The following is a 20,120-nucleotide window of genomic DNA, read 5'->3' as shown; positions in this document are numbered from 1 at the left end:
ATAGGCACTCAATCAACTTCAGAAAAAAAAGTGCAAGGGATTAAACCTATGAAGTTAATTTAAAAAAAAAATCAATTGCTTCTGGCTGAATCATCAGGAGACAGCTAAGAGGAAACTGCTACAGGAACCCCTGGACATATAGGTACTCTACTTTTGATAACATTTCAATAGTTTCATCATTTCTTGTCAGAATCAATTAAACTTTGTTAGTCATCCTCTTTTTTCCAGGTAGGCCGTTTTAGATATCTGAATACAGTCATGGCTAAAAGCATCACCTGTGACACTTTTGTTCAGGAAATGCTTCATTCCAGCAAAGACTTCATACTGGGCACAACAATGATTCTCCCAGGATGACTCAGCATGTAGGGTGAGAAAATATTAAGAATGTTGGAAATTACTGCCTGATTGGAAAGCACTTACACAGGAAGAATAAGTGCAGGGCTCAGGAACACGATGAGAAATAGCAGAACTGTCGGTTTAAAAGGAAGCGTTCACTATCTGTAAAAGGACACTGAGGTCTGGATGGAAATAGAAATAAAATACAAAAGGAGAGCTTTGAGTGTATTCTTTTAAAAGGTGTTGCTCATGCAGCAGGAAGTGGAGAAGGAAAGGATGGGATGAGTTGTTTTAACACACTTGCTGCCCCTGCTCACATGTTTGTGTGATACTGCAATTAAGCAACTTAATGAGTTACAGAGAGTTAATGAGAGTTGCTAGACTGGAGACAGCTGGAGACATGGAGAGAGAGACGGAAACACCGACAGAGGAAGATAAACTACCTGCATCTCTGACAACTCCCTGAAACAGTGAAAAAAAAAAAAAAAACATATGGACAATACCTCCAGCTAATAAGCCTTGACCAAGAGAGAAGTAAAGTCTCAGTTCTTCAAAAATATGTGCCACCCTCCATTCACTCCATTTAAAAAAAGATTTAAAAGATTCTGACTATCTTTTAAAGTGAAGCTTCATTAAAAGTTCTTCAGACTTTCTCAAGGTCTGCTTTGATAGGCATTTCTTGTCCACTTTGTTTACTTGCTTATGAAAGCACTCACATAAGGTGTGATTGAAATAATGAAACGGAAGACTGCAAGCTGGGAAATAAAGTCTACAGTAAAAGTATTGTCTAAAAAAATACTACCTAGTATATGAAAATCATGTCTTTAAGAAGCAGACCCCAAATCAAACAAGACCTGGAATGTGATGTGAGAGATGCATCATCCTTCAGTTCATCATGTAGTATATGCCAAGTTGTCAACTAATAGCTCTTGGGGAATCACTTTGTTGATGCTAAAATGGTATTTTCTGCATGTCAGGCAGGTTTATCATTAGGATTTTTCATGGACTCATCAAAAGAGATTGGAGGACGTTATGTCTTTTTGACAGGCTGCTAGTGGAAAAGTGCCTAGAAATTATACATAAAACCGTTATTTTGCTAATTTGTCTTTAAATGTTTTCAATGCTTTTTTGGTTTGTGCTTCAGACATCAACAAACTGACAAAAGAAAACAGACCACAAAATAAAAAGATCATTTATATTTGGATATTTTGCAGCTGAACAACATTTTTTTTTTTTACCAAAACCAAAGGCAAGAGTTTAAAGGGGTGCAATGTGTATTTTCCAGATACATGGCACTATTTTATAGCAGTGTATTAACTATTAGCTCTAATGGTTATAAAAATGCTGTATATATCAAAAATAACAGAGAGAAATTTCACTTCACAACTGACGCGTTGAAAGTGGCCTCTGTTCCTTTAAGAATTTCCCAATCATTCTGATACTGCACCTTTACCACAAAGTTACAACATGCTTCTTTATTATGCTGTTTACAACCATTCGTAGGTTCAGTGGACTGAGAACGTGGGCAGTACTGCAGTTTCACAGAACCTGTTGCCTATCAACGTGTCTTTTTGTAAAGTTGCAGTATTGTAATTCGGCCACACTTTGTGCTATCTGAAAAATTAGAAAGGATTATGAAAGGGGAGATGTTGCACTTTCCACCCAATATCGGGTTGTTACGGTAATTTCACACCTGCCATAACAGGCAGTGAAATGAATCTAAGGGGCACTCTTTTTATTAGATGGTAAATTGTGAAAATAATTTGCTAGATATTGAAAGTTCCAGTTGTTATGGATAAATGGGCAAAAATATTTACTCAGGACATTTTAAGAACTGAGTACTATTAAAATAAGCAAAAACATCCAGGCGGACAGGAGGTGCAAACTTTGTTGTAGCTTGCTAACAAATTCCAAATGATCAAACTGTTTGGTCAAGATTTTTATATAAATGTGTGTCCACCTTAAAATATCTAGGTGGCCATTGTGACACGGGAAAAGTCCTAGTGTTTGTATAGCAGCAAGTGGTAGGTGTCAGATTGCCATTTATGGCTTTTGGCAGCTTAAAATACAAGCTTGGCTAAATGGTTCTAAAAGCTCAATTCACTGAGCTATTAACTCAGTCATAGCAGACCACAACATGCAAAACAATATTCTTTTAAGACAAATCTGGCTTGTTCTAAAGAAAGAATACCTCTTCAATCAGCCATAAAGGTTTTTGAGTGGCTGTTACAAATGACCCATGGAGGCAGCTCAGTGCCAGTTTCTTTGAGTTTACTTTAAGAAACATGTGGCTAAAGGAAAAAAAATGAGTATGAAAGCCACCAATTTTCAAATTTCAAACATTTTTGCTCTTGAGTAAGACATTTGTACAAAACCAGAGGTCAAAAGCAACCTCTTCTCTTAAAGATTTGCTCATCTCTGCCAAAACTAATTTTCTTTCTCTTTCAAATGCGTCTCCAAGGGATTTGGGATTCCAGTGAATGGAGCAGTCATTGTTCAGCGAGACTTTAATCCTACAATCTTCCTGAAGAAAGTGTACATTGCTGTAAAAGGTATGATAATGTGATTTTGAGCATTCAGCAGACATTTAGCTTAAGTCACAATTTATGTCTAAAAGACACTGACAATTGTTTCATTCAATGAACAGGAATCAGAGAACCGAGTCATTGGTTCTCATTTATTAGGTTTTAACTTTGAAACATGAAGCCATGCATGTTTCAAAGCTACGGTGTGTTTCTACGTAAGTGAAACAAATTCTAGTGGGTAATCAAAACCAGATTACATTTTAACAGTCACTAAGCGACTCAAGTAATTTGGCAATTACTAACTAGGTAATTATTTGGTAATTAATGGTCTGTAAAACAGGGAACAAGATATAGTTACCAGCCAGATAAATATAAAAAATATAAAATTTTGTTTTTAATATGCCATTTTAAATTTTGAAATGATTCTTAGTTTTCTAAAATTTTTCTTTCTTTTTTAGGCAGGAATGCAACCTGTGTAAAATACTGCTGCCTCAATAAATGTCACATTTTGTCAGATAAAAATCAACAGACAGGATTCACTGACAAAGAGATTTCCAGCATTCTATTATACAGCATCTAAATTCATGAAGAACTCTACTTTAAAAACAAGCTTTTTCAACTTAAACGCCTGAATATGGAAAGTATTGTAAAGTCAAAATCACATTTTGGTAATATTATGGATCTCACCTCTCCAACCATGCCGTTCCACTCCCCGTCAATGTTTTTCCCATGTCTGCCATTTGTCACCAGGTAAAGATCATAGGTGAAGCCTACAATCTTAGCCAAGCGCTTTAGAACATCAATGCAAAACCCTTTGCAGCAGTGCTTCATGGGTGCAGCTCCGTCCAACACCAAACTAAGAAACATAGTGAGAGAAAGGACACATATTGGTAAAAACATCAAACTTTAACAGTGATAAGATGGTAAAACCTAAGGAGAATGTCCAAAAAACCTGACTGAATAAAGGCATTTTTAACCATATTAAAGAAGATGGAAGAAAAAGAAGGCAGATTTATAAATTATTAGTGGGTAACTTTGAGTGGATCAATACTGGCAATTTGCCAATGCATTTGGAGAAGGGATGTTTTGATAACTCCAGCAGCTAAATGTTTTTCTAAAATGTTCTGTATAATTAAAATAAAAATATGTGTTTTGCTTCTAGGTTTTATTGAAAACACACTAGATGTCTGCAATGAGTCTGCTTTTCAGACTTTATGCAGCAAACACCTCAGCATGATGTGCAAGCAACACATAGAAGAATTCAAGTACTTTTTGATGACTATCAGTCAAGTGGCTGCAGTGGCCTCCATCAGCTCTCCATAGCAAGAGTGAGTTTGATGGCCTCTCAGACACTTAGCTATTGTAACTTCTTGACTGTGTTACCAAGCAACACAGTCTGAACTCTGGGGGAAATTGTTTCAATTAGAAGCTGAAAGAAGAATGGGACAAATCTCCTTCTAGATGAAGGTGATTTAATTGTAAGAAACTTTCAAATCTGCCTAATCTTTGTAGAAACTTAATGAAATGCAGACGACTGAGCTGCAGAAGTTTCAATCAGAAATTGCATCATCTCCATTAACACTAATTCAACTTTAACCATTTGCGTATTAAAGAATGTCATATATACTGCAACCAATGCAGCTTGGGTGTTTAGCAATTAATTGCATGGCTTCGCAAAATTATTTCTCATTACTACAAATGCAGAGAAATATAATTATGTGGAAACAGTTAGGAAATTTGAGACTTTAACTGTAAGTAACAGGGATCAGATAGATGGGATAGTAATACCTGTGATCCCAATTAAGGCAGTTTTGAATGCCTGGTAATGCAGTCTCTGACTAAACTCATCTCTTGATACCTGATGTTGGTGATTACTATGGATTTTGTGTTAGCTAGTCATTTCACTCTTTAAGCCATTAATTGATGAAGAATGAACTCATTATCTCTAACGACTAAAATAAGTGCCGGTGGGAAAAAGAGTTTACTAATGAACACACACACACCCACACCCACACACACACACACGCACACGCACACACCTACACACACACACACACACAAATGTGGAATCTTTATCTGACAACATTCATATAAAATTAACTGTATGAACATATAAAAATAAATAATCTGCACCAATTTAGGCTATACTGAATGTGGGACATGAAACATCGTATTTGCCATGCCAGCTGCAGTTCATATTCAGCTTCATGAAATGTTTAAAATTTATCTAATAACTACAGCATTTAAACTACTTAACATCCCATACCTTCATATTTACCCTCTACGGGATGCAGTGTTGTTCACTGGCTGTAATACTCTGTATAATTCTTCCTTCTTTTTTATTATTTGCATTGATTAAAAACAGCTGTTATCCTTGGTTAACGTTATAGTTTCAAGCTTCCTTTGCAGTTTAATGAATAGTTTTAACAGACTATTGTTCCCATAAATGTTTGCTTTGATCTGTTGATGTCCTTTTATTGTTTACATAAATGCTGGGAAGAAAATGATCTAATCCCCCAGGACAATTAAAAATCTGTTTGTATATCCGTATCAATGGGTTTGAGTGGAAAACTATTTCATTAAACATTCTCTGTTTGCACAGTTCATCTTAGGATGATGCAGACGGTGGCCATAAAGTTTAATAACTACTTCAGGAACGTCAGCTTAAGAATTGGAGGAAGATGTTTAATGAGATGTTGAACCTTTTTCTTTTTATGAAGCTGGTTGATAGAGAAAACATTACGTCAGGGTTGGCAATTGACGTAACCCTGACTATAGTCAATTCATAATGCCAGAGACTTTACCATAATTTCTTATTACCTCTGTTTATAGCCACAACAACATATTATTTTCAAGCACCCCTAAAAAATCTAATTTGAAATCATGTTATGCATTTTGTTTTACTACCTGGAATTAAGAGGCATGCGACAGGGAACAGAGTCCCGGATGCAGGAGCTGGTTCCAGGGTCAGCAGGCTCCACGATGACAAAGGGCCTCTCCTCCAGGGTGACCACTCTGAGGTGCTGAGCGTCGTCCAGAGGCTTCAGGAAGGAGCCGTAACGAGACCAAGGATGGTAACGCAGGCGCAGGTGTCCGTTCTCCCACCAGCCAACCTGAAACATAAAAAAACAAAAATAGATCCTTCATTGTGACATTTTTAGTAAATTCAAAACCTCCTATAAACCTTTTTTCTTGTTTTGTCATTATTTCAAAACTACCGTATTTTCCGCACTATAAGGCGCACCTAAAAACCTTCAATTTCCTCAAAAGCCGACAGTGCGCCTTATATATGGACCAATATTGAGCCACAACAGGTCTAGCAACTACGGTAAGCAGCCACCGACTTCATTTTCACCCATAGAAGAAGAAGCGTGCAGTGCATGCTGGGATAGTTGTCAGAACGCTGGTTTGTTAATAAAGTTTGACTGACCTATCTACCTACCGACCGTCTAGAATCAGGTCGTCTGCAGGTCATTTAGCAGCACGTTCTCCACAAACATGCTGTGCACGAACGGAGAAGGGTGACCGTCGTCCAGCCACGCCCCGGCCCAGTCGCGGAACTGCATTTAGATTCTGCAGTTTTTCAGTCTGTAACAGGTTTTCTTCCAAATTTAGAATTTTTTTTCTTTTTCTAAAAAGAAAAATTTGGATTTATCTGTAAATAGATAAATCCATAATTCCATCAATTTTGGTGGAGAAAAGCATTCCCATAGCATAATGCTGCCTCCAGCATGTGGTGTGTTCATGGTAAAGTGCAGTTAGTTTTCCACCACAAAGCAAAAGGTTGAGCTGTAGTTTCTCCTGCCTTGAGGACCGATATTTTCACTTTATCCCTTACATGCATTGTAGTAAACTGAAAATGAGAATTATTTTTGATTTTCCTGTAATTTTCCCTCTGATATGTCATTCTTTGGACTTCATCATGCTGTTTATTCAGTGATGCTAAGATTATCTTTAGTACAGGTAAACTCCATGTAACAATTAAGCAACTTCAAATGTAGTTTGTTGTAATGAGATTTAGTTATAGACACCTGAGTACAGGGAACTGAATAAAAGCACAATTTTCAGATTCATATCACGTTCTGAAAAATATAAGAAAACCATGTATATTTTTCCACCTAACAGTTACACATTCTTGGTCTATCATAAAACACATTGAATTTTGAGGTTATGATGTCACAATGTATGAACAAAGTGAACAAATTCTGAATACTTCTGCAGATCACTGTAAATGAACGATGTCAAAGTAACTTTATCTTGCATTTTCATTTTACCATATCCCCCCATTCCATGTATGTTACAAAAGTTAACTCTAGTTCAAAGGGGAGATAAATTATCGGTGGTGCGCCAAAGAGAAAAAATACTCCTGCCACTCATTTTTCATAGTCAGTGGGTATGCAATCATCCATGAGACTCCTGCTTGCAGTGGATTTATTGTTTTCCTTTTCTGTCTAGACTCTGCTGGCCAAATGTCTGTGCGTGGGGAAAATCAGTAAAATTTGCAAAAAGTAAAAAAAGCAAAATGTTACAATAAAAAAACAATCTGCACATTCTACAGAATGCTTATCCTTCTTTTCTTATAATGCCAAATAATGATGAGGAATTCTAAGGAATTCCATAAAACTCCACAAACTACAGCAAATCTAAGTCCATTCTTATTATTTCAATAGAAATCCAATGAGCACTTAAATCTTAATTAATTAATTATCCTTAACTGGGAGTGCCTTCTATAAACCATAATTCACAGTATGATTGCTTAATAACCCAATTTCAAGAAACAAAGGCGCTGTGCACTTATCAGCTCATTCTCAAACAAGCACACCTGTATCATGTTGGAAAAATTTGCTTTCCTCATCGCTGAATATTCACAGACTTTCAGTCCCGAAAGACTCTGTGACCCAGCAAGTTAACTCTTATTCTACTTTGGTGTTTTTCCTCTCAGCCAAACGGCTGCTTGGATGAAAGTTAAAACATTTTCAAGGAACAGGAAAAGAGGTCTAGTTGCCCTCTGCTAAAGTACTTAGGATGTCACATTATGTCGTGGATGACGCACAACCCACACTAGTGTTACTTTGTATTGGGCATGTTTATATTTGCAGCAGAAATTCTGTAAAAACAACAAAAAAAAAACATTAAAAGATATTTCAATTCATTTCATTGCACCCAGTTACATTTTAATACAGCACAGCGTCAAGTCAAATCTTTCAAACTAATACACTCATTGTAACAGCACATAAAGCGGCGCTTACTGCTGAGAGAGACCTTTAGAAAGACTTAGAGCTACCTTGACAACATAATATGTATGTCAGGCCATAAAATGTTAAAATGAAAATCTATAAAGCTTTATATTCTAGGACAACTTGTCTCTTTTAAAAAAAAAATCAGGCGAGCTCAAAGGAAAGACTTAGAAAGAAAATTATTCTAATGTCTGTCTTGGTCATTGCATAGGAAATAAAAGCCTTATTATAAGCTACAAGACTGGGAAAGAGAACAGGACATTACAATGTTTTACATCACCACCTTACCAAAACACTGGTGGTTGACTCACTACCCATTTTTACTAAGAAGTGTTGAGTGTACCAGAGTGTGTCTGGCTTGTGTCTGAAACTGGAGCCTGTAATTCTGTTTAACTGAACTAATTAAATCAAAGAGTAAATAGTAAATCCCTGATGCTGAGTTTTACTGCAGTTAACAAGGAGCAATGCAGTAATATCCAAGGTCAGTGTAAAAGAGCATGGAAAGAAAATGGAATTATACGTTCTGCATCATATGTGTGATATTTTATCAGTTTAAAGTGTGTTATTGGAAAAAAAGATTCTACAAATCAGCAGGTTCTCAAGTCATTGTAAAGGCTGTTCTCCTTTAAACGTCATTCTGAACTGCTTTTAGTAACCGAAAGCTAACCTTGAAGTATAGACTGATCATGATGACTTAGCCTGTGAGGTTTGATTGTAGCTTTACTAAAATTACACTCTGGTCCGTATTTAGGATTCTAACTTTACTGATGTAACTATTTAAATATAAAAAAATATATACAAAACAAAAACATTATTTTCTGCTTCAGCTCTTTTGACATACAGTGACTCATTTTACATCCCTTTGTTTTTGTCACAGCTACAAGAACATCCATTTTAATTTGATACACTACTGAATAATACAGGCCCTTCATAACCCACCATAGGGACTGCATAGATGGTATGAGAAAAAAAGACTGAGACAAAGAGCAAAATGTCCACTCAAATAAGTCACTTTGAGTTCTGGAAGATGTGCATTGGTGCACATGTTACAAAGTAACTTTATTTATTAGTTTATCTTTTGTGAAATATGTTTATAGAAAACAAGACATAAAATGTTGGCAACATTACCTAGGGGGGCTAAACAGAGTACATTTGTAAATAGTCACTAGTCATCTTCAAATCTAGTCCCTTGGAAAAAATCATATTTTCTGCTGCGTTGGATCCTAAGGAAATCTTGCAATTCAGGACCTATAAAAAAAGAGCAACATCTTGTAAAAAATACATAAATACTTTGACTTTTTCTATGAGTAAGATTTCTAGACATTACGTTTATGCCCAAAATTCTTTATCCCTTACAGCAGGGGTCACCAACTCCAGTCCTCAAGGGCTACCATCCTGCAACTTTTAGATTCACCTCTGCTCCAAAATGTCTGAATTCCCTCACCAGCATTCATTCCTCTCTGCAATAGGCTGGAAACGAGCAGTTTATTTGATCCAGGTGTGTTTGAGCAGAGACGCATCTAAAAGTTCCAGGATGGTAGCCCTGGAGGACTGGAGTTGGTGACGCCTGCCTTAGAGAGATTAAGGCTTAACATATTCTTTTAATTTCACTAACATGTTGTCAATGACTAAAAGTAGTAGGAGGTCCATTATGTATCTTATGGAGAATATGTGGGGCTAAGCATTACAGAGATGGTGAGCTGACCTACCAACCTCAAATATTTGGAGGTAATCACCAAACAAAATTTCTAGAATAGTAATGGAAGTATAGCAGAAAGATCTTTTTTTTTTCTTTGCTAAAATGCCAGTAAGGATTTTTTTCTTGGGTTTTTTTTTGGCTTTATTTTGAAAGACACCTGTCTTAGTTCCCAACACAAACACACTTCCTGGTAAATGAAAGTAATTCAAAAAATGTAAATTTGAAAGGAGTTTGAATAATTTTGACCTAACTGTATAATGTTATTATACAAATTTTGTAACATTTGCACAATGACCACATGTAAACAGGAACATTTTTATTTTGCAGTGAATGTAAGTTTAAGTTTACATCCTAGTTGCATGTTAAATAAATCAAAAGATCCATAATGCATGAAGAAAAATTATTTTTCTGTGGGTAAAGTCATATTTTTTGCTGGTAGTTTTCTTTTTCTGTCTGGCTGTTTAGTTTCTTACACTGTGCTGCTGGCAGACCGCATGTTTGGATTGAAGAGTAAGGTCAGAGGTGGCACAGCGAACAAATGAAAAGCTCTAGCAGCTCTTGTACGTTACTCAGGTCTGGCTTTTAAGGAAGCTTGGAGATTTGTGCTAAAACGTTTCACATTCTGTTTGGTTTGAACTATGATTTTTTTTTTTTTTTTTTTGTCAGCACCCTGGGGACTGAGCTGCAATAGCGTCTAAAAACCTGTGTTGTTAAAGGCAGTTTACATTTGACTGGATACAGAATAGTTAGATAAAGAAAATATATCTGAGAAAAAGGTCCAATTACCCTGTAAGATTAAAAGCATCAAGTTTAAAATTATTTTAAAATGTACATATAATTCTCAAATATAGTGGAAAGCTGTAGAAAGGTGAGTCAAAGGTGTAACCCAGTGTTGAATTTGAAAAACAAAAACAAAAAAAAAAGATCAACCGATTAAAGCAACTGGTAGAGTTTGGTTTTACCTTGTCTTTGAAAGACTTTGTGGTGATTTGGAAGATCTTTTATAGATTTTCAATGGTATGGAGCATTATAACTGTGGATTTTTGTGTATTTTGTTTTATTGTAGGACTGCCATGTAAAAATCATCTTAGAATGAAACTAAGAAAATGTCATTCCATTTTATCACTGTTTTATAAAAATGTACGTTCCTATATATTTTTTTCTGCATAATAGTTTATTAACCTGGAACCATGTGCTGAACTCATTAAACTCAGAGAGAAGAGAAGGATGCACTGCATCAGGTTTTAGCTGTTTCCAACTAATTTCCCACTCAGGCAAAGTGCCATACATTTACCACTAATGTCTGCTAAGGCAAATTGAATGCATACGATGAACCAGTGAAGCACTTTGCTGCTTTCTCCTGGTTGGTTTTATACCCAATGCCCTCATTACCTAAATTGGATACTAAATACCTACATTTAAATGCAGTATGCTATTTTCAAATAATAATCTCCACTTAGTTTAAAAACTGGCAAATAAAAAAGGGTCTTCTTTAAAACACTCAGGCAGAGAGAAATTGTGAGGAAAAGATTACATAAAGGGCCAGTTTTTTGACAAAACAAACATTGCACACCTCATTTTACAGTGGACCCCTTACAGTTCATTATTAAATTATTCACCTATTTTTTTTTTTTGTCTGTGATTTTTCTGTTGAAATATCACAGAAAAAGTGTTATAGTGTTATGCTATGCAGAACCCTATTGGCTGCAAATCAGCCAATCTAAGTGGTATTTTGTTTTCCTTGGTGCTGATTTTTTTGTGCTGCAAAGACATTAGGGGCAAAAAAGACATTAGTTTCTGGTGCAATACTAGGATGGTTTCCATGTACATTGAGGTTTATTTGGTGTTTGAATTATTAAAATATACAGTATTAAGCAGTCTTAGAGGGGGTCTCAAATGTTAATTGACTTTAGACAGAGGGCAGTTGTGATCATTAACCCTTGAGAATACCAGGGGTTCATTGTATTATGCCTATGGCAAGGTGTAAGAAAACTTTAAATATATGACATTGAATCGAAAATGTATGCAGCTTGATGATGTTCATGCAACTTCATTCAAATAATTTATTGCTTATTTTTTTGTGTCTGTGTTTGGAGGAGTGGGGAAATGTGGCATCGGGAACATTACAGTTCAGTAAACCCAAAATTTTCTTCAAAAATCTGTGGAGTACAACCCTAACACCTGACCTACAGCTTCCACATAATCCAACTGAAGAGACATTTAACTGTGCATTCAGATCGCCGGGGCCTGATGAACAGGGCCTGTTACTGTCGTTTTTAACATTTTGCCCTAAATCTTCTCCCAGACTAGAGGAATCTGATAGCAGACATGTCCTTCAATTCATCCTTATTACTGAGCTTTATTAGGGGTGCACAGCATGATAATCATGATGTGGATGTCTAGGTTCTGTGCAGGTCAGCCAAGTTCCTTCTGCTAAATAGAACGAAATGTCAAAATGGGACAGGGCCACCCACTCACTGTAACACAAAATTGGAAAGTTGCTAATGTTTATCTTAGTAGTGTGTAGGCCAAAAATGATAAAACAGCAGTGTAAACCTGATAAGGAAAAAGCAGTTTGTGGGTAATGTTCTGTAGGCTCAATGCAAAGAAACCGTTAGTGAGAGACAGAAATACACCACCTTCATATTTTAACGTTTTATGTATTTTGCACAGTTCTAAGGTCCTTTAACTGACCCTAAAACATGATAAACTTCTCTCTCATGATAAATCTCTCTCACTCATGCTCTGATTTAATAGAAAGGTGAAAAGTAACCTCTTACCTATTTTGAAATCTAAAACTCACAATGCTACACTTCACACTTGAGTCGGCCCTCACTGATAAACATATCGAGTCTTTAAAGGTCAGCAGCAAATGGAGCAGAGGGAAACAAAAGCAAAGAGGTTTTCTTGTTTCTTTCTGGTCGAAGGAGGACTGGTGGAGTTGAAAAGTTTCCTCGGAGGGCAGACCTCGTATTTGGTGGTATTACTGTGCAATTGTCAAACAGGCTTCTGATGGACAGGATATTGGACTGTGTTAGCAGTGGGTAACAAGGCAGACACAATTAGACAAGAGCAGGAAAGGAAAGGAGGCGAAGATCTAATGAGATATGGGAGTAAAAGAAGCTGTGCGACAGCAGAGAGGTGAAAATATACAGTGATGAGTTAGCATGTCTGATGGAGTGTGAAATTGCAGTTAGCTTATCTTGTTGCTGCGTTGTGATATTTAGCGGGAGTGTGCACAGTTGTGTACTGACCTCCTCCCAGCCTCTGCCGTTGGTGTAGGAAATGACATCGATCAGGGGATTGGACAGGTAGCCATCGCTGTTGAAGGAATAATCTCGTCCACTGAGGGAAATGTTGGTGAAATACCTGTAATGGAATTGGGAGAGCAGAAAGAGAGACATATGGTTTTATTAGCCACAATATGGAATTGATTTGGTATAATGGCATATACAAAAGTCACCACACACAACTTAAAAATATCCGACTTTTAGTTTGAGCACTTTATTTATTCTGAAAAATTCAGATGTAGTTTTTCTCACTAAAACCATTGGTGACATATTTATTGATCCTCTGCTGTCTATACTTCATGACAATAACTTTAGTCAATAAAATAGCAGATTGTTTTTTAATGTACCATTTCAAAAAATACATAAATATATCTTTGCTCATTCCTTTTTGAACAGTTTCTTTGTTCAGGGTCCTCTCTTAAGCTTTCTTCTCTTCCAGTACACCTACGGGTTTCCAATAGTGTTTATATCTAGATATAGATCTAAGATGGCCATGAAGCAAAGATCATTTTGTGTCTGGTGAACCATTTCTGTGTTAATTTGGTCAATTATTTTTTGATAAGTTTTGGTTTCAAAAAATAAGCAAAGAATGCTCAAAAAATGAGCAATTTTCACTTTACTGGTGCAGTCCATAAGGCTTTCCTCTAAAACTTCCAGGATTTCAGATGTAACGGACTGCTATGTGGTTCATCATGCAATCACCTGAGAAACTGTAATTGTCCATGTTTTCTTCCTTCATTTGACACCAAATCAATCTGGCGTGTTTGTTGTCAAAGGTACAAATGTCTATATTTGTGATAGTCGAACAGAAAAGGCTTTTTCTTCTTTCAATCTTTCAAAACAAATTGCTTGTATAAAAATAGCATCAAACGGTAGTGAGGGAAACTTGCTGACGATGCTGTTCTACTACAAAGACTAACCATTACCTTTACTTAGTTTACTTGCAGAATTTCCCATGCAGAACAGGAATACTTTATTTACTCACGTTTCTAAAATATACTAGTTTCGACAGGCATCTCATAGAGATGCATCAGTTGGTTTATATTATGATGAAAATATAAGAGGGAAAAAAAAAGAAAAAGAGGCAAAGATATCAAAGGTTTAGGTGCAGATATAAAACCTTCCCTGCACTTCAGGGAGACACACTCTGGTGTATATAATAGGAAATTTCACTGTTGTGAAGTAGAGATCAGAAGGTGAAAGAAAAAAACACAAGCAAAGGCAAGACAGGAAGCAAGAGGCAAGATACTGAGAACTCCCAAAAAGTTCCCCCTCCTTCAGCTGTGTATCTGTGCAGGCTTACAGAGTAGAAAACAACAAGTCAGATGAAATCAAAGCATGCAAACATTGCAGGAAAAAATTAGGACTTAAACTTATATCACCAAAAGGGCAAATGCAAAGAGAATGTTAACCATAAACACATAGCAGGGGAGAAAAAGCAAAGGGTTTACCTTTGATGTTTTCAGTAATAAAATCTAAAATAAGACAAACCTGAAAGAAGCTAATCAAATCAATCTAATTAAATCACCCTAAAAGCTCACAAACACAGGCCAAATTAATACATTTTGCACTAAAATTACAAAAAGAAAAATTTAAGCAACCCAAAAACATGAACCTTCCTAAACTGCAGGGGGACTTGAAAAACCTCACACATCAAGAAATGGTTGATTAAAGACACACTGCATGGCAGAATAATTAGACAGTCAAGTATTCCTTTTTGTAAAACTGTTTCTGTTGTAGTTCCATTGGTCCTGTTGTTTTATCTTTAATAAAATACAGATTCCAAACGATGTCTACAGCCAGATACTTTTGGCCCTGGCTCATTTCTGAAAGCCCATTAAAATTCAGTGTTCACAATAAATGTATAAGTCATTAAATATGTAAAGCTGGTATGTTGAAATTTTATGCACACGAGTAAACACAGGTGTCAATAAGAAACAACATTTTGTGTAGCTTTCCTTTAAGTCTCTCCTTCCTGAATGTACTACTACAAATGTGTGTGTGTTTAATTGTTCATGTTCTTTTAATGTTGCAGTTTCTGAGACTGATCACTGGAATCTAAGATATGTTACAGGTGAAATCTTCTATTGATGATCAACTCCAACTAAACCCCCCAAAGTCTCATGGAGACTGACGGACATTTCAGCTGACTTATTCTCATCACAGGAGGGTCTCTTTCTTTTCTTTGGAAAACCAGAAATCACATCACTGGCTTTTCTGTAGATTATCTATAAAATAAATGCCCACACACGTTATAAAACCATAACAAGAAACACATTGTTGTGTCTGCCATTTGCACAGTTCCCGCCCCATCTGCTTTGTGGTAAGCCTGACATAGGAAGAAGGACAGGAAGACAAAGTGTTCAGCTCAAAAGATTTTTTTTTCTACCTCAGGAGGGTTTCTTACTGATAGAAATGTCCCAGAAATATCTGTCAGCCATGATAAGAGCTTATTTCTGTGCTACCTTTATTATGTGTAAAAGCCCTGGATACAATGGGCCATTCTTTATGGAACGAAACAAGATAATGTCATTGCAGCCTTCCATAAGGCCAGAGAAGTTGAAGCCACGGTTGACTATTGTGGGAATGTCACCCATGAGATAAATATGATGAACAGCTATTCATATTAGCTCTATTAGTGACAAAAAAATATTATACTTGACATTGCATGATTTTTTTTTCCACTCATCATGACGTTTTTAAAGACCAGTTTTGGTCAAACATTTGCTTAACTTTATGGACCAGAAGGTTCGAAGCATCTCTTAAAAAGATGAAACCTGCTCATGGTTAGGGTTAAACATGTGAACGTCCTCAGATCAGCCTCTCTGGGCTCCTTTGAGCAGCATCATCCCCTGTGGGGGATTCTTGCTTGTGCGGTGAAGGGGTTCTGTGCTGATGGACTTGGGGTTCATGGTTGAATCTGGGGTGTGTTGCATCCAAAATAATAATAAAAATAACACCCCACTGTGAGGAGATTCAGTAAAAATGCATGAGTTTTGAGTTTGATATGTGTTTTTGTCGATATAAATATTAGCGCCATGCAGCTGAAAAGTGATGGTGAAATTGAACTTCCACTCTCGTGAAAAAAGGCAAAAGGATGCATTCACTTTAATCTGAAAGGATAGGGGTGGCTGCCAGCTAGATTACTCTCAGGTTGCTGTAAAATACAATTTTACCACACCCCATAATCACAACATCCATCACACATTTGTCAGGTAAGCAAAGGAATGATAAACACTGCGACCATTATATCAACAGAATATCAGAATATGACTGTAAGTAATCATGTCAGCCTGCAGTAGCTGATGTAAATCTTCAGCCAGAACACATTCAGCACAGCTGCTACAGACACAACTACGCCCACCAGGACAGTGCAATTCAACAAAACGACACTGACGAATGTGATGCTGAATTAATCTACCTCTAATTTGTGACAGTTTGTAGTTCGTTTGTGGAGTTTAAAAAGATGAGGCCTAAGACCTGCCGCCGTGCCCATGAGCAGCTGTGGAGTTCCTGTTTTAACAGCTTTTACCTGAGAAAAAATGACTCAGAGTGGCACAAGTCAAAACTGTTCTCCTCGCTTTCGCCAAGTACTGATAGTCTGAGGATGATTTTAAGCTCCTTTCATTCTTTTTCACCTTTTTCTTTCATCTGCTTGTGCGGTCTTTACGTCCATCTAACTTCACCCTTACTATATACATTTTTCTTAAATTTTTTTCCCCTCTTGATGCCGACAGGGGAGTACAACGCTGAGAAGCAGAGAATTAAAGGTGAAAACCATGACGAAATGTCATCAAGCAGCAGGAGGGCCAAAAACAAAAGAAAGTGACAAGCAGGAGGATCTGTTGAATAAGAAACGAAAAGAGAGAAAGGTAAAAAACAAAAACAAAAAAAAACAGAGGGACACAGAGAGAAAAAACACAATCAAGAAAGATTTCCAGTGTTCTGGATGACAAGTAGCATCGAACACAGAAAAGAAAAAATACAAGTTGTCAAGCTTCCCAAGACAACAAAATTTCAAAATTATTAAGGTACCACCACAAAGCAGTGCATAATTTTACAACTCCTGCATCCTCAGGCATCAGTAAATGTAACTTCCTACATATGAATCTGAAGAGGAGAAGTGGCTATGAAGGAAAGAGGCTGCAAAAGAATGAAGACTGGCTCACAGGTAAACGTGACTCGCAGTCAGAATGATACTGACAGAGCAGCAGACTTGAGATGAAGCATAATTTAATCAGCAGATTCATGACAAAGACACATGACAGCTGTGCTTCAAACAACAAAAGAATGATTCCCTGTGGAACTAATATGACTTTCTCCCTAATACAATGACAGAGAACATGAGGCCAGAAATGCATGTCAGGAGATTTTGAACAGATGAAAACCTAAGTAAAAAAGGAGAAGTACAAGGCAGAGAAAACAAATCAACGATTGAAAGGCAGTGACTCAGGGATGCAACTGTGGTTCTTTATTCCTTATTTCTTTATTTCTCCATTTATTCAGCCAGTTAAGCCTTAAAGGGAGACCATTGGAATAAAATCAAGCTTGCTTAGGGCTATAAAATGTTGAAATTGGTAAGAGAACAACCTAAAACTATGTACTGAATGAGTGATCTACCAAAACCTTGACTAAATAGCCCCATTGCTCATATTATGTATTTTGTGGCATTAAAGGTTTGCTGAGTGCCTGTTTCTAGCCTCAGTGTGGTTCGTAATCCGTCACTTGGTGACAAAGAGTTACCTTCAGCTTGCTGCTCTTCTATTGGCCTACTGTCAGCTCTGCTTTGTTTGCTCTAACCAATCATGTCGAAGGCCATCTCCTGTCGAGCCGCAATCGCTGCAGAAGCTTTGGATTGCAAAATAAAAGTTAAAAGCCTGTTGCGCAAGCATTCAATTATCAGAATACTTTTGGTGAAAACCAAAAACTATCTAGAACAATCTGCCCTATTTATTTGTGGTATAACTATTTCTGATGACCAATTAAAAGCAGAAGGCAGCAATCATCTTCTGAAATCTTTATATGAACAAATATTCAATGATGCTACTGACAATATTACAAATGTAAATGATATATTAATAGAGACATTCCCCATATATAGTGGATAAATGGTGACGTTTGCAGTAAAGAAAGGTTTTGTGGCTTCATCACAGGATGTCACACATAAAATGTCACAACAGACATAATATGATTTATCCAGGCAGAAGGATGATCAAAACCCTGCCAAAGTCATATGCCTGTCTGTGTGACTTACAGTATGGAATAATGGTTTAGACTTCTGCCTGTACATAAACCAATAATGGCAGCCATGTGTGAAGTTGAGCGATTTTCCATCAGTGGAAACGTTCTGCCTCTTTGCAGCCTGTTACACGAAAGCTTTCTTTGTAACCATGGCAACCTCTTCAGAAGTAAGAAGAAAAGAAAGCAAATAAAGAGAGAGATGAAGCTTTAAAACAGAAAAAAGATAAAAACAGCAAGCGGGAAAGACTGTTGTGTAAGGCGGAATGATCAAGAGCCATTTCTTGCTTCACTTAATTAAAATACAAGATTGTTCAGCATTTATTATTGATGGTTTGCTAGACTCTTGTCTGCAGTTCTCAATATTTTAAGTAGTAATAAAATCACTGAATACACTTCTTGCATAAAAATGTAATTTGGAAACTATAGGAAGATTGCTTCAAATAACGTTTACTGTAAATTCAGACCTAACATAAGAAACTGAAGCTAAAAGGTTCAAATTCTAAATATATACAATTCAAGAGCAATCAACTATACCTGGAAATAGTGAGCACCAAAGAAAAAAATCAATTCAACTGAAAATTGATGCAGATCTTAGGTAACATTTAACATCTTAGAAATATATATATCTATATACATATATAGATATATATTTTTTTTTTCTTTTTTTTTCTCACATTAGCACAGAGCAGTCATCGCTGCGACTACTCCTAACTTGTGAAACAAACTGTCTGTTCACATCAGGTGCTTATAAAACCACTTTTCTTTTCTTGGTTTTTAATCAGAACGAGTTCTGACTATTGGCATCGTGTTGTTTATTGCTCCTGTCTTTCGTTTCATGCTTTTCTTAAATTTCCTCATGCCTTAATTGTTTGCATTTAATTGAATGTTTAATTGTGCAGTGTTTTGTTCAACAATTGTTGTTTTTTGCCGTTTAATCAAACTGGACTTTGGCATTACTTAGTAGAAGATAACACCTGGGAGTACTAAAAAAGATGTTAAAAAAAGCTCTCTTAAATCAGTTAACAACTCACAGATGGTCGGTATAAAGTGTTCAGTAGAAGGCCCTCGGTACTTTAAAAATGTTTTGTGAAACAACCAAAACTGTGAAAGAATCAATTGGTAAAAGGTCACAAGAAGTTCACAATGAGCCAAAAATAATCAAACACAAAGGGTTTTCCTTTGTGTAAGTATCCTTGGTACGGGTATCCTGAGGGACTTCATTGTATTTATTCATCACTGTAAGAGCTGTCATTACTTTTGGTATTAAAACTGAATGGTGAACAACATCTTCAAAGTGCCTTTGAAAGCTATAGGCAGATGAATTATACCGGGGATTCCAGAGCTTGTGGTAATGTTTAGCTGTGATTTGTGTTTTGAGAGGAAGAGGATTACTCAGATGTAATATTCAGACGGATATTGGCTTTGTCAACAGCTTTTAGTGTAAAATGAAATGACAAAGTATATCCTCCTAGTGAGACGGCTTGCATATCTGCTTTGCTTGATGGTCAGGCTTTGTCCACCATGCAGGATTATAGAAACCATTAGTTTTGCTGCAGGAATATTTTTTCGCTAATACAAAGGCTCCAATTCTTTGTTTGTTTGTTTCCGCTGTAAATGGTTTATTGGTAAAATAACAGTAACATATTTATAACGATGATCCAGCAGCTTTTGTATTTTCATTTCTAGTAAAATGTGTTAATCTGATGCACAGTAAAGCATCCGTACAGTAAAATGAGCAATAGTAAAGTAATTTCACTGTAAAAAAAAAAAAATAAATAAATATATATATATA

The 20,120-nt window shown here is 36.4% G+C and overlaps 1 protein-coding gene across 1 annotated transcript in view; it reads right to left on the bottom strand.

The window, feature by feature from the left end:
- grin2da (glutamate receptor, ionotropic, N-methyl D-aspartate 2D, a) overlaps positions 1–20,120 on the bottom strand; it is a 173,531-nt gene that overhangs the window by 42,912 nt on the left and 110,499 nt on the right. The window contains exons 7-9 of the mRNA XM_016677562.1: positions 13,052–13,166; positions 5,769–5,974; positions 3,549–3,717 (exon numbers count right to left, since the gene is read on the bottom strand). Coding sequence (XP_016533048.1) covers positions 3,549–3,717; positions 5,769–5,974; positions 13,052–13,166 — 490 coding nt within the window. The remainder of the gene's footprint in view (positions 1–3,548; positions 3,718–5,768; positions 5,975–13,051; positions 13,167–20,120) is intronic.

This window comes from Poecilia formosa, unplaced genomic scaffold (genome assembly GCF_000485575.1).
Source record: "Poecilia formosa unplaced genomic scaffold, Poecilia_formosa-5.1.2 Scaffold158, whole genome shotgun sequence".
In the NCBI taxonomy this organism is placed as follows: Eukaryota; Metazoa; Chordata; class Actinopteri; order Cyprinodontiformes; family Poeciliidae; genus Poecilia; species Poecilia formosa.
Note: the sequence above shows the minus strand (reverse complement) of the source record. Positions and strands in the feature narration are given on the sequence as shown.